General features: G+C 40.2%; 1 protein-coding gene across 2 annotated transcripts in view; it reads left to right on the plus strand.

Moving 5' to 3' along the window:
- CIT (citron rho-interacting serine/threonine kinase) overlaps positions 1-14248 on the plus strand; it is a 68081-nt gene that overhangs the window by 18269 nt on the left and 35564 nt on the right. Inside the window, exons 10-17 of one of the 2 annotated variants that reach the window (XM_054289079.1) lie at positions 3089-3194; positions 4068-4211; positions 5539-5658; positions 9149-9319; positions 9568-9621; positions 10168-10221; positions 11365-11505; positions 11865-11990. In XM_054289079.1, the coding sequence (XP_054145054.1) occupies positions 3089-3194; positions 4068-4211; positions 5539-5658; positions 9149-9319; positions 9568-9621; positions 10168-10221; positions 11365-11505; positions 11865-11990 (916 nt within the window). Of the gene's footprint in view, positions 1-3088; positions 3195-4067; positions 4212-5538; positions 5659-9148; positions 9320-9561; positions 9622-10167; positions 10222-11364; positions 11506-11864; positions 11991-14248 lie in introns of both variants that reach the window. The other variant, XM_054289080.1, reaches the window with a different exon arrangement.

Below are 14248 nucleotides of genomic sequence, written 5' to 3' on the forward strand. Positions count from 1 at the left end.
TGCTGGTTGAGGCTGCTGCTGATCTAGCTGTGAAATCACTAGTCAGCTCTAAGTTAACTTGGCTTTTAGTCATGCAGGCTCTGCTTCTCTGGAAAGTAAATTGGCACAGCCAGTGCTATGAGGGCTTGGTACTCTAGACTTGGATTTGGGTTTTTTTAATCTTTTATTGCCATTTTTTTGTTGATGGAGCTGGTTACCTTTTGTTAATCATTTTTTTCACACTTGAGAGGAAACAGCAGAAACTGCTCTGTTGTGCTAAGAGAATTGATCCAGATGTAGCAGTTAATTAAATGAAATAGTCTGAGATGGTCGCATCCTGAATGACAGCTTTACATCATGGCTTTTGATGTTGGATTGTGTGTGTTTAATTTCTGCAATGATGCTGACTGAGGAAGAATATAAGTGCCCCAGAAATGTGGGTATTTTCCACCTTGTCATGCTCTGTTGAGAGCTTCCATCACCATGACAAGGCTTATTAGATTAGCCAGTATTCCATTTCTCTTGATTTCCTCTGTCTGCCCCTTTCTGATACTTTGAAGGTTGTATGGATGTTCAGGAAGTTGTTCTAATACAATTTGTACACAGGAAAGAATTACTGGGAGAGCCTGTCTCCTAAAAACTGTGTGTCCAGGGCTAACTGAGATCAGCTTCCCTTGGGGATAAGATGTACTGTTTCCATGGCAGGAAAATCACCGTGTCACCAGCACATATATTTTTAAGGAATTTCTTCCTCACTTCGGACAGGGATGGGGAAGAAAGATTGGAGTTGTGTCTGCAGCCTTCTCTCCTGTTACAAAGCCAACACCAGCCCTGAGGAGCAGCTCCCTCTGCAGTCACCTCATGAAATCCAAACTTGGGCAGTCTCCTGTGCCCTGTCCCATCCCATCCCACCCAAACCTTCTGCAAAACTCCACATTTCCTTCCCTGAATCCCTCCTGTTCCTGCCTGCCTTGCAGTGCCTGGGGATGCTTTCTTTCAGCTGGTTCACCATGAGAAGTTTTTGAAATGCAAAATGGTGCCTGTAATATTAGGCTCTGTTTCTTTTAATAGCAAATAAAATAAACAAGCAAAAATGACAAATAAAATGAGCTCCTTTGGGGAGGTGGAATAGAAGGCACAAATAAAACCAGCTCTGTGAGAACTGGCTGGAGTTTTCTTAGGTAATGCCTCAGATCTGAAAAGAATGGAAGTAAAAAAGTGATGGTTAAGGTTGAAACTATAATAAAAAGAAAGATTGCTTTAGCCAATACAGTTCAGACCTGTAAAACTAAATTTTTATTAAAAGAAGATTTTCAGATTTGTCTCAGTACATATTTGCAGCTATTTACATATATTTGATTAACATTTGAAAGCAGATTCCTTAGTGTCTTTTTTAGCTAATGTGAGCTTTAATTTGTATTTTTAGACTGCTTTTCTCAACTATTCATTTTTAGCCTTGTTTGTACACCCAGCTGTTATGGGATTTAATATGCATCTTTCTCAGATGGTTGCTTTTTCTCTGTAGGAGTATAGACATGCTTTATAAATTGATTTTTAAATATGGTAATTTGACGGATCAGATTGATTGGACCAGGGCTAAAGGAATGCTGTATAGAAGCATTAATTTTAAACTTTTTTTTAGTAAGTCCTGATCATATCTCTATCATTGACATGCAGGATTCTTTCTTCTAAGTTTTTCCATATCAGGTTTCTGAAGAGATATATTAATACCTGACCTTTTAAGGCAGCATTGGTGGATTTTGCTGTGTTTGTTTGCTGATATTAAAACAGCCTTTCCTAATCACTGCTCGAGGTGCTGGTGCTGAAGATCTGTTTGATCCAGAAATGTTGCTACATTTTTGTAAAAATCCATGCATATCTTTCTGTGCCTCTGCTGCATATCCAGTTGGATTAAGGAGTAGATTTTTCCTCAGAAAATGGTGGTGATGGAATGAAACTTTCCTTGGTGTTGAGAGGAGCCTGTGCTGCTGTGTGTGGGTGTCTGGCTCTATGCAGAGAGCTGCTCAAAGCTCCTTTCTCTCCGTGGGGATAACTGGCTGCACACCAAACTGGCCAGGAGAAGCAGAAAGCAACGTGTGGGCAGCCTGTGTGATCTTTTATTAGCACCTTCATTGTACTGCTGCTTTTTCATCTATCAGTTAACACTGCTTCCATCATTAACTGCTCCAGTCTCTAGTCTGAATCATTTTATGCAAGGGAGAATGTGATTTTTAAAATTGTGTTTTGATGTGTGTACTTAATTTTTTGGTTGCAGATTGCATATTTAAGGCTTTGCAAAGCACTAAAAATATGCTCTTAAACATCAGGTGGCTTCCTATCCTCTTCTAAAATAAATTTAGACTAACAGGAATGGTAAACTCCTTAAATGCTGAGTCCCAATTAGACAGAAAGCTTAAGAACAAGTAAATATTTTCCCCTGGCTTCTGGAGTCAAATTGTTTTGAACAGTACAGTTGTGTCTCAGGAAAAAAAAATTACTTCTAAGTGGAACTCTGAAGTTCTGCAGTGTGACTAATCATATTGATATTGATTGGGTTTGTAGGGATCATATGAATTGGGTTAGGGAAGTTTCAATTTTGATTCACAGAATGTAACTAAGGATATTAAACTCTTCTTCCTGTGGTGCAGATTATGACATGTTGAAGTTTGTAGGGCTTTTATACTTTGATGGTAATTTAAAAACCTGTTTAAAAATAAAGCACCAAATAAAAAGCATTTCTCTGAAAACTTGTTATCTTTCCAAATGGTTATGTTGACTTTATGCTCTGTTTTTTTTGCACCTATAAATCCCTACAAATCATGCAAAACTGCTGTTGTGATTTATTGTTTTGCACTCTGACACAGTCACTGATGGAAAATATGAATATTGTAACTAGAAGTACACGTGGATTATTTAATAACGGTGTACTGTCATTAGCTTTTATGGTACCTTTGATCTGCAATGATGGCTGTTAGGCTGTGATTGCTGCACAATCACATTTCTTTTATCCTGGAATAAGTAAGTACCCAATGATTTTACAGGGGCTGCATAAATCAGATTTCTGTACCTTTTACCCATATTCATGTGCTGTTTGGCTTTGCTCTTTTAGATCTGTTTTTTCAAGTGTGGATTCCCCAGCCAAGGTCAGCTCCATGGAAAAGACACTTCTTCTCAAGAGCAAAGAGCTCCAAGACGCCCAGGACAAGTGTCACAAGGTATTTATTCATGCGATTGGCCACACCCATTGCTCCAGGAATCTGCAACCACTGTATGTCCAGGGATCTGTCAGATGCTGCTGATCATCCAGACTCGTGGTGGGCAAAGTGCTTTTCCTTCAGAGAGGTGGCTTCCTGTCCAGTACAAAGGGAGATGAATTTAGGCCATGCTGTTGCTGTAGATACTTTTAACTTAACAAGAAGCGGCTCTGGATTTTAAACAGTGCTTTTGTCAGCGTGCCACAGACGACTGCTGCTTCCTGCAGGCCCTGCCTCTTCATCAGACACACATTACAGCAGTACTGTTCTGAGGGCTCTTCCTCACTCATCAGCGCCTGCTTATATAACTGTTGTCACGTCACTGCTTTATGGTGAACGTCTTGTAACAGTTGCTGTGCTCCAATAAAGGGAACCTGGTGGAGTCTTTTAACACTTACTGCTTGTTTTGAGACTTTTATGAGAGTTCCATTACTTTTCTCCCTGCTCGGTTCTGGATTTGACCATTTGCTCCTGACAAGGAGATGGGGGGAAACCATCTTCTGGTCCAGCATGGATTTGGGATAAGGTTAAAGTGACCCATCTCTGCAAGTCAGGTGAAAAATGATTGTGTCTTCTTTGCTAACTGGGGTTCGAAGAATGACTGAATATGAACAAGCAGCTTGAATGAATGGGGTGACTTAGACTTACTACTTTGTCCTTAAGAAGAACTGTGCATTCCTGGAGCAGAGACAATGGTATCGGAATTTAAACACCATTTGGAGAAACATAGCTAGAAGTCTCTTGGAGACAATTTCCTTACAAAGAGAGCTCTGAAAGTAGCAGTTAACAAAGCTTTTGAAGCCCTCCTTTATAACCTCTTGATATTTATTGCAGATGGAGCAGGAAATGACGCGGTTGCACCGGAGAGTGTCAGAGGTGGAGGCTGTACTTAGCCAAAAGGAGGTGGAACTGAAAGCCTCTGAGACCCAGCGATCCCTCCTGGAGCAGGACCTGGCCACCTATATCACAGAATGCAGTGTGAGCCCTTACCCCAGTCCTTTCAGCTCTGAAGGCCTGAAATCTGGTGGTCTTTGTCTTTCTCTTCCATCATGCTTTCAGTGGGGTACTTGATGGAGAGAAAATACTATGTGAGAGGATATCTGTTGAACATGGAGCCCTGAAGTGTTTGCACAAGCTTGATTGGTAGTTTTATTCAGATGTTGTTTCATGGTCATGTGCTTAGATCATGCAGGAGTGACTACTGTCCTGGTCTTGCTGAAACTCTTTGTGATGTTTGTCTTACTGGCTGTGCTAGAACATGCCTGGTTTGTGCTTCTGGAAGGTTTCTTAGCTGGAAGAGGATGGGGCCTAATCAGTGCCTAGACAGAAATCTTCCAGAGCAAATAGGATTAGGAAGCAGTGGTGTTGCCTCCATCTGTGGTGTCCTGAGTTCAGACCCATCCTGCTCCCCAGCACAGTGTCAGGGAAGATCTAGGGCAGGTGCTATTTTTCAGGTAGAATATAAACATGAGGCTGTAAAGCCATGTCTTCAGAGATCATTTTTCATGAGAGCTGGAATGTCTGCCCTGTTGTCACTGGCAATATTCCAGTGAGGATATTTTCATTCTAGTTGATAGTCTCTGTATTTTCAGTTAGATACACAATTATGTTTCCTCTCTTGTACCAAGAGCAAAAATGCAGCTAATACTCTGTTCCAGAGAATTGAAAACCATTTCTGATGTCTTGGTTTGTTGGGAAGGACATCTTAAAATGGGGCCAAGTGATTTTCTTATACTGAATGCTACTAGGCAAAGGAAGAAAATTCAGTTTGTATCTTTCTGTTGATGAATAACACTCAGTTAATAGGAGCACCACTCCACTGGTGACTCCAAATTTGGAGGTAAGGCATGTGGTGAGATACACTCAACTCTTCTGTTCCTTACAGAAATTTAACAATGATTAAAGCATTTGACTCACTTAACAGCAACAAGAAAAATGTAAGTAACATGAAGTTGAAGGATTGTATCTAGGTTGTGAATTAATAGTGCTGGATAAAATATAGATAAATGCTGTCAATAATGGATGCCTTTTGTGATCTGTGTTTGGTTTTTGTCTCTAAACCTGATGTGAGGAAGTGGAGATTTGAACGAAGATTTAAATTGAGTAAACAGTGTTTGTAAAATGGGCTGCTTCTGTTCAGATAGGAGCAGCACTGGCCATGAATTTCATTAGGATTCCATCATTGGTGCCTCCATTTTTCTGATGCCTCACTGCAGTCAAGGAGGCATTTGTGTAACTAAAGATCTTCATTATACAACCATTTGAGAAACCAAAGCCTATGTATTGAACATTTTGCTTTCTGCAGAGCTTAAAGCGCAGCCTGGAGCAGGCACGGATGGAGGTGTCTCAGGAAGATGATAAGGCACTGCAGCTACTTCATGATATCAGAGAGCAAAGCCGAAAACTGCAAGAGATCAAAGAACAGGTATTCCTGCTTCTTTGGGGAGCAGAGTGGCTGCCCACAAATAGGCATTCTTGGCACATTCTAGCTCTGGTGCCAGGATTGCGCTCGGTGTTGATAGGCTGTGATAACTCCCAAGCTGTGTGATTTCACAGGGGTTCCTGAACAATACAGCAAGCTACAAAATTCCACTTGTGTATTTTGCAAGTAAGCACAAACTCCAGACTTCACCTTTCTCTTTTCCTAGTCCTGAAAGTACTTCGTCTATACAATCAGTTTAGGAGAAAGTTCCAACGCTTTAGTGACATGCTGCAGTAGAAATGACCTATCCATTTTAAATGTCACAAGTTAATGAATATTCACCTGGGAGAGAGCTGAGCTAACCTGAATTGTGTTGGTCTTTTTAAAAATTTTTCTTCTTTATCTTACTATTTAAAATGCTTAATTGCGGTTCAAAATAGAATGTGTATTGTCTATTTTTTCCTGATTTGATCTGTTTGCAAAGTAGAAATTAATAATTTTCTTTTCCACCCAAAGAATGTTGAAAGTTCACTAATTCACATAGTTGCCCTTAAGTAAAAAAAGGTCAAAATTAAATGAAAACATTGTGACAAATGTGGCCATTGCAAGGGAGAACCCACTCAGTTTTATGAATTAACAGCAACATACTGCATTGAGAAAAAGGAACTGAAATTTGCTATAGCATTCAAACAATTCTTTGTAATTATCTGTTGGTTTTCATCTTCAAAGCACTTTACAAACATTAACTGACTCATTTCAAAGTCTCTGAGACAAGGAAGCCCTGAAACCTTGGTAATAATTCTCCAGACATGAGTAGCTCTTATGTAAAAAGTAATGAAATGCAAACCCAACCCTCTGGATGTAGCTGTCCTCCACAGATTTCCCCAGCATTCTTCTGGGTGGTTGTTTTATGTAATACAAGGGATCTAAAGCTCCCTGCTCTCTCTTCTGGTGCTTTGCTAGCAAAGTTGCTTTAAATGCTGAAATGGGGAACATTTTTGATGATTTTAAATATCCACAGATTCTTAGGCAGTACAGACAAATGTAACAGAGGAAACATAATGCAAGTAATTTTTAATCAAACACTTTGTCCCAGAATCTCTTAATTTGGCTTGTGGAGATTCACAATGACATAAAGAGGCTGCTTAGCTCACCAAATGAGTCCTGCAGAGTTTCATGTCTGTGGTGGCCTTCTGAGCTCCCTGAAACACGTGTGCAAGAACCTTGCAACCAAAAATGCTGAGACATTTGTGCTGACTCATGTCAGCCGGTGGATTTTGGCCATTAAAGACTTGGACCATGATTTTTAAGTCAGAGGGAACTGGGAGTTGGAAGAGCCCCTTAGAGTTTTGCTGTTGGAAACCTGAGGCTTGAGAGAGAATGAGTCAAATCAACAGCAAATCAGGATCTTCAAAACCCAATAATTAGGAATTTGATATTTTCAGGGTGAGGCTGTAGGTTCAATTTAACCTCAGGTACTTGGATAGAAGAGCATGGTGGGTTTGTGGGGTTTTTTGTTTGCTTGGGGTGTGTGTTTGGTTTTTGTTTTGTTTTGTTTTTTTGTTTTAGCTAAACCTGTGCTCTGGTTGTTATTTGATGAAGAGCCGTACTAACAGACAAACTTGCAACAAATCAGAATCTGTATTTTTCTGAAAGCCTCACTCATGTCTGTGTAGTTCCCTGATGTGACTTGCTTCAGATACATGCCCTGAACTTGTCTAGTAATCTGTGCTTAAATATCTCTTGGTATTTTAGAACTCTGAGCAATGCATATCCCAGAGGAATGTTCTGTGTTGCCTTGAGTGCTGTGGCCTGTTCCTCTGATCTATCTCGGGACTTATTCAAAGACAATCTTGCAAATGTGATGAAACAAGAAAACCTGAAATATTACTAATTATCTCCTCTTCTTTCTTCTTTTCTCCCTCCCCATTTTCCTCCCTTCCCAAATGCTCATTGTAACAGTGGCAACTATTGTCATATCTTTAATTCTTTGGTCAAGTGTTCGCTGATATAAAAGCCCAGTATTTTAGGAAGTCTAAACAAGTTATGATTTCTGAGCAGAACATTTATTCTTTCAAACCATTCTGCCTTTTTGTTCACAGATGTATTTGTATAAAAAGAATATTTAAGTTAATACATGCTTAGTTATTAGGAAAAAAGATCTAATTTTTTTTCCAGCAATAAAATAAGATTATCCTTGCATAGGAGACAAACTGGGAAGAGTAGGTCCCTGTCTGGGTTACAAAGTGGAGAACCAGTTCTGGGATTACAAGCCAAGGAGCCATTCTTTGCTCCCTGTAAGGGACAGTAAAGCAATCTGCTAAAGGCCTGGCTTCTTTCACTATCTGCATAAGCTCTCCATGCTGGAGGATGAGGGGCTGCCATCAGGGTCAGTGCTCAGCAGGCTCTCATCGAGCCGAAGGCGCTGCCTGTCTGGAGGGAGCGATGACAAACCTGGTTCTGTCACGAGACAGTTACTCTTCTCAATATGGGGGTAGTCAGGCATACTGTAAGATATTAAAATGGAAAGAAAGATAGACTCCCCCACTGTCAGTCCTTCACAATCTTTGTTCCTAACTCTTGATGTGCATGTTTTCTACTTGTTCTCAGCTTTGTAAAAAATACTTCAATTTTGGAGAGGGCTTTTTTTGGGTTTTTTTTTTTTTGCTTTAGAATAATTTCATGAAATGCATACTTGCAGGACTTAATAAATGCTAAACATAATTAAATTCTTGTCTTTCAGTGAAGATGTGAAGCAATCTCTCAAGCTAGTCTCAGTTTGAGTTCCCAGTCTCATTGAGATAGTCAATTCAAATGTTCTTTTCTTCTCCCACCTTCCCCTTCCAAATGCCCTGTCTTGTAGTCTCCTACATGGGGAATCTTTATTTCTGCCTGTACAGGCAAATATCTTCTATGAGCAATGTGAGTTTTAGATAGTTTTTCAAAGATAATGTTTGATTTTAGGTTGTCTCCCATACTGAGCAATGTGATCCTTTTTAACTCTGTCAAGAGAAATCTGATGGCTGCGAGCCACAGTGTGCTACCCCTCTGCTTCTCCTTCTTCCTTTTACCCAAGCTGTGCAGATCTGTGATAACTGTCATGTTATCAGCCTGAGAAAATAGATCTTGAGGGAGCATCTGAGCATTTAGTAGAGACATCAACACAAAGGCACATTTCTGTTTCAGAAATTAGAAATGTAAGTAATTTTTATCATTTGTATGTAGATGTATGTATGTGTTCCTGCACTCTCAAAAAGTCAATGTTTTGATTTGGAGGTATTGAGTTGAAAGTGGCAAGACTCAAACCAGAACACCATGATTTTAGTTATTTTAGTTAGTTTTTACTGTTTTATTTTGTACTTTACCTTCCTTCTACATGCTCTTAAGTGCATCTCTTGCCTGCAGTCAGTATTCTGGAATCTGCTGCTCCAAGCATTTCCCCTGTTGCCTCTAAACTGTAACCCCTTCTCCTTCCCTTGCCCCCCAACCACAGGAGTACCAAGCTCAAGTGGAAGAGATGAGGCTGATGATGAATCAGCTGGAGGAGGATCTGATCTCGGCCCGCAGGCGCAGCGATCTCTACGAGTCGGAGTTGAGGGAGTCCCGCCTGGCAGCCGAGGAGTTCAAACGTAAAGCTGCCGAGTGCCACAACAAACTGCAAAAGGTAGTTTAGGCTCCATGGGAGAGGGGGCTGAGGCTTGCTGCAATATCTAGTGCTGCTTGACACATGCACACACAAGTTGTGGGTGTGCCCTTCAGAGATTAGCGTGGTTCCTGCAACTAACACAACATGTTTTGTATGATGTGGTTTCTACTTTGTGTAACTGCTGGTGTTTAAATTGCATGAGGTGATGACTGGATAGAAGCCTAGCTTTTCCTGAGGTTTTCATATATTTTATATTTAAGTTACAGGTTAAAGATCAAGGAAAAAATGAGGCAGGAGAGTTGTATTCCAAACTGGAAAAGGTATGTTACTTCAGTGTTCTAGATTTTTCTTCCTGGGTCTCATGTTTTGCACAGAAACCAAACTGTGGCTACTCAGTGGCATGCATGGCCTCACAACCCCCACCTCCTTTCATTTTATGTTTTAAGACATCTTGGTGTGATTCACTGTTCTCTCTTATTTGATCTAAAGCTGTCTCTGGATAACCTGTTCTTAATGGATTGTGTTGAGAAGCCAGGCAAAGACAGGCTGTTATGTGTCATCCAAGTTTGGAGTCAGGCTGGGGCTACATCAGGGTTTGCTTTACTCAGAAGGAACAGCAAAGTGAAAAACAAAAAAAATTCTGTGTTCTCACACTGAACAATCTTCTTGGTAACTAAAATATTAAATCAACTGGAAGTTAGCAAAATGGGAGTGGATTTGCCAAGGGGTGTTTTGGTGTGTTGGGATTACAGGGGGAAACCAAGATTTTTGGGCAGCGAATTAAAACAAATATGGTATCATAAGCAAAGACCATTTTCTCCTCTTTGGTTTTGACTCTTTCCCTCCATCTTTTTATCTGACTATAGATCAATACAGAGCAGCAAGCCAAAATCCAGGAGCTGCAGGAAAAGCTGACAAAGGTAATGACTGGGTGGTGAAAGTGGATTTTTCACAAGATTTCCCAGTGAAACCTTAATGAAGAGGAGGGATGCACTTTGTTTTACCCTCAAAAATAGAATTAGTCATAGCATGGGGGATGATAAGGAAAAGGGGGTGGGAACTGGTATCTGAAATCACTGGTGCTCTCAATATGCTTTTGGCTCTTGAGACATGTCAACAGTGTTTATTTTTACAAATGAAGCTGAGTCAGAACTGGAGTAGTGTAGAGAAATTCTCATTTAGAGGCCTGTTTGGGTATGCTCTGGACACTGCACGGGTCCCTTGCTTCTGAAGAGGGGTTCAGCTGCTTTTAGCTCACTAGTAAAACACATGCTGGACTTGGTTTAGTCCCCCAGTATAATCTGATTTAATCACCTGACAGTTCAGTTCTTCCCAGGATCTTCACAGCAAAAATGTTGAATGATAAGGATTCACAACAGAACTCAAACACCTTATCAATGTCTGCTGAAAGTGGTGCAGAATATCTAAGATTTGCTGTCATGGTCAGTCTGGCACTTCAGGTCTCACTGTAAGAACAGTCAGGGAACTTCTCTTATTGGAATTCTTCAGCAGGAAAGAAAGGGGTTGTCATAATAATCCCCTGATTGAGCTTTTCAAACTTGGCACCTGCTGAGAGAGGGCTATTTCAAGGGTTAATGATCATGAATATGGAGGCCAAAACTACATAGAAATAGTACTTCTAATATTTCAAAACATTCATGTTTTAATCCTCTGTATCCTTTTCTACCTGCATTAATGCCAAGGAATTATCTGTAGGCCAACAGCTTATTCTCCTTGTCCTTCAGTAGTAAGAGTATTTTCTGAGTTCTTTTAAAGAATTTGGGATAGACTTAACTTTCAGTATGTAGAGTCAAGTAACTTGCAATATAGCAAGACAATGTGCATCCTAGATTTTAAATTTTTTTGTGAAATAGAAGTCAAAATTATGTTTTGGAAGTTAAAATTTGGACTCATGCACATGTTAATTTAAACTGTTAAACCAAAGTTCTCTAGTGGTTTATTGAGAATGTTGACCATCTTGAAGTTCTGAAACATTCATACACCAAATTTTTGTGTGTGTTTTTCATATAATACCTTTTTTTTTCTTCTCTCTTGACCTCCAGGCTGTGAAAGCCAGCTCAGAGGCAACTGAGCTCCTGCAGAATATCCGTCAGGCAAAGGAGAGAGCTGAGAAGGAGCTGGAGAAACTGCAGAACCGGGAAGATTCCAATGAAAGCATGAAGAAAAAATTGCTTGAAGCAGAGGTGAGTGCAGAGTGTCTGTCCAGAGTAAATCAGTTATTGAGATGTGTCTTAGTTTAGGAACCCTCACCTGGGTGGCTCTGAACAGCATTCCTCTAGTAATTCTTCAGGGGAAAGTGCTGTTGGACTTTAAAGCATTTTTAATTAAGAAACATATTTTTGGAGGAAAAGTGAGAGGTTTTATTTTCAGTGAGGAGTGGATAAGGACATGTGGTCAGCCTGGGGGATTTAGGGTGTGATGAGGATTCAAAATATGAAAGCCAGCCTTATATTGACTGCTTCAGCCTGTTTTCTCTAGAAACTACTCCTTGCTTTGTGCCCGTGCAGAGTGGCCTAACCAGCAGCTCATGATTGCTCTGCAGGAACGGCGCCATTCTCTGGAGAATCAAGTGAAGAGATTAGAGACTGTGGAACGGAGAGAAAACCGCCTAAAAGAAGATATTCAAACTAAATCTCAACAGATTCAACAGATGGCAGAAAAAATTCTGGTGAGCAGAGGTGATAAATGAAACCTAGAGGGTAAGAGTTTGTAAGGAAGGGGTAGGGAAGAATCAGAAGATGTAGAATTGCATTGAATAAGGTGGAAATTGTTGGATAGAGAGATTTGTTTCCTGTACCAGCAGAAAGCTTAAGTATTCAAATACTATTTGTACCCCTAGTTACAAACTCTCTCCTGTGCCTTTAATCTTAATAGTGCTTCAAAGCTGGAGTCATCTCAGTGGGAAAACTTTTCTATCAACACAGTAATGTTTAAATTATTTACCTCATGATTGTTTCAGAGGTAAAACATTCTGAGGGTGGGTTATGGCAATAACAAAAACATCTCTCTTTTTAAGTAAATTGCAGAGGAATTTAGAGGTCAGATCTATTAGAAGTGCTTACATTTTGAAGCAGAGAGAAATTCGTCATCCAAACTGTTCATCTCCAAAGATATTTGTTAGGAAACCATTTGCACCCACATAACTTCTCTGTTGGCAATTACTTGTTTCTTTCCTGGTTAAAACTATTAAGGCAAGTTAGTATGTCAGTCTCTAGTGAATCAAGCAGAGGGTGTTTCTAATAATTTTTGCTTCCCTTGGACAGAAAGCATAATTTAATATTGGAATAATTAAATTTATTTTGCCTTCCTCATGAATTTTCTCTGTATGTTGCCAATATGACAAGGAAAAAAAAGAATTACATTTTACTGATAGTAATCCCAAGCTGAGACACACCTGAGGAAGACCAAATGAAAATGTAAAATTAAACATATTTGGAGTCAACAGATGACCCAGGCTTGTTCTGGGTGAATAGACTTTAGCATCAGTATGCTGAGCACTGTCAAGAAAAGGTAGAATAAGTTCTTTAGTAGTGCTGTTCCTTTCAAATTGTTTTGATAGCAGGAGTGCATGGTAAGTGGGAGACTATGGTTGTGCTGGGCAGAGAGCCAACTTTATGTTTAGAAATAGTGTAAAACTTTGAATTGTTTCATAAGCCTCTTGTGTATATTTGGGGATTGTTCCTTGGTTTTGATTATGTTCCCTGTGGAGGAGAAAGTGGAAGGGAAGGCAGAAATATCAACTAATTGTTTTACACCATGGGATATGCTTAGCTCTTCTTATAGATAGTTTCCATGGAGTCCTGACAGAATGTTGGAGGGGTATTTTATGGAAAAAGTCAAACAGGCATTGAAGAAGTAATCCTATAGAGTCTTTCCTAGTCCCTTGCAACTGATCTGGGAGCACAGGGTACTTGTGTTTTTTCTTCCACTCCTACCCTGTACCTTCCCTCAAGCTGTCTCTTCAAACATTTTTTACTTTTCTTGGTATGGAGAGGTAAAGGGGAGTTGAACATACAGAATTGCATGGAATAAGGTGGAAATTATTGAATAAAGGCATGGTTTTCATGTACACTCATGGAGCAGTACCTGAGAAGTTCCTGCTCATCTGTCTGTAGGGAACTGATGAAGAAGTAAGAAACAAGTTAGAGAAGATAATTCTGCCTGCCTGAAAGTGCAGATCATTGCTGTGATGCCAATAACAAAGTCAGTGCTACATAGAGAATACTGAGTGAGGGCAGCAATGGTAGGAAATTACCTTTTCAAGCCCACACTGGCTGTTAAGTGCCACTGCAGGAACTGGTGAAGCTCCTGCTACAATATGAGCAGTCTGATGCTGGGAGCTTTGGAGCTGCTGCTGATCTGGTTGTCTGATTCTCTGCCAGGACCTGAAACGTGTGGGTTTCTGGGGGAGGTGAGTTGTCCCTCTTGTTGCTGGGAGACATATTTCAATTGCAAAAAGCAGCAATCTCCTTTCCATGCAGGAGTGTCAGGGACTAGGCACTGTTGATGACCTACTTTTGGTGAACCTCCTCTTTGATTCTCACTCCTGGAAAAGGAGGTCTATTGCAATTACTGGAGCAAAAAAGCTTACAAGATGAGGAAGATGAGGAGAAAGCATATCAAAATACTATGTAAAGTACTAAAACACACACAAATATCAGGAAATTTTCCTGTTCTGTGCAGTAATGAGGGCAAACAGGAGATCCAGATGCCCCTCAGCACCCGAATTTGTCTATGCAAGAGTCAGCCCAGTGGTGGTGAATGACAGACCTGGACCTGCTCCTGTACTAAAGAAATTGTTGGAATGATAAATATGACAATAAATGAGCATAAAGTTGTAAGCTTGGCTCTTGAGAAGTGTCCTGTTGAAAGGTTATTATAGATAGACCCCCAAATAATACAGTCAGACTGCAGAAATAGCTGATT

The sequence above is a fragment of the Melozone crissalis genome, unplaced genomic scaffold (assembly GCF_028551555.1).
Source record: "Melozone crissalis strain CALT ecotype California unplaced genomic scaffold, PUWL_Pcris_2 ptg000063l_1, whole genome shotgun sequence".
Taxonomy (NCBI): Eukaryota; Metazoa; Chordata; class Aves; order Passeriformes; family Passerellidae; genus Melozone; species Melozone crissalis.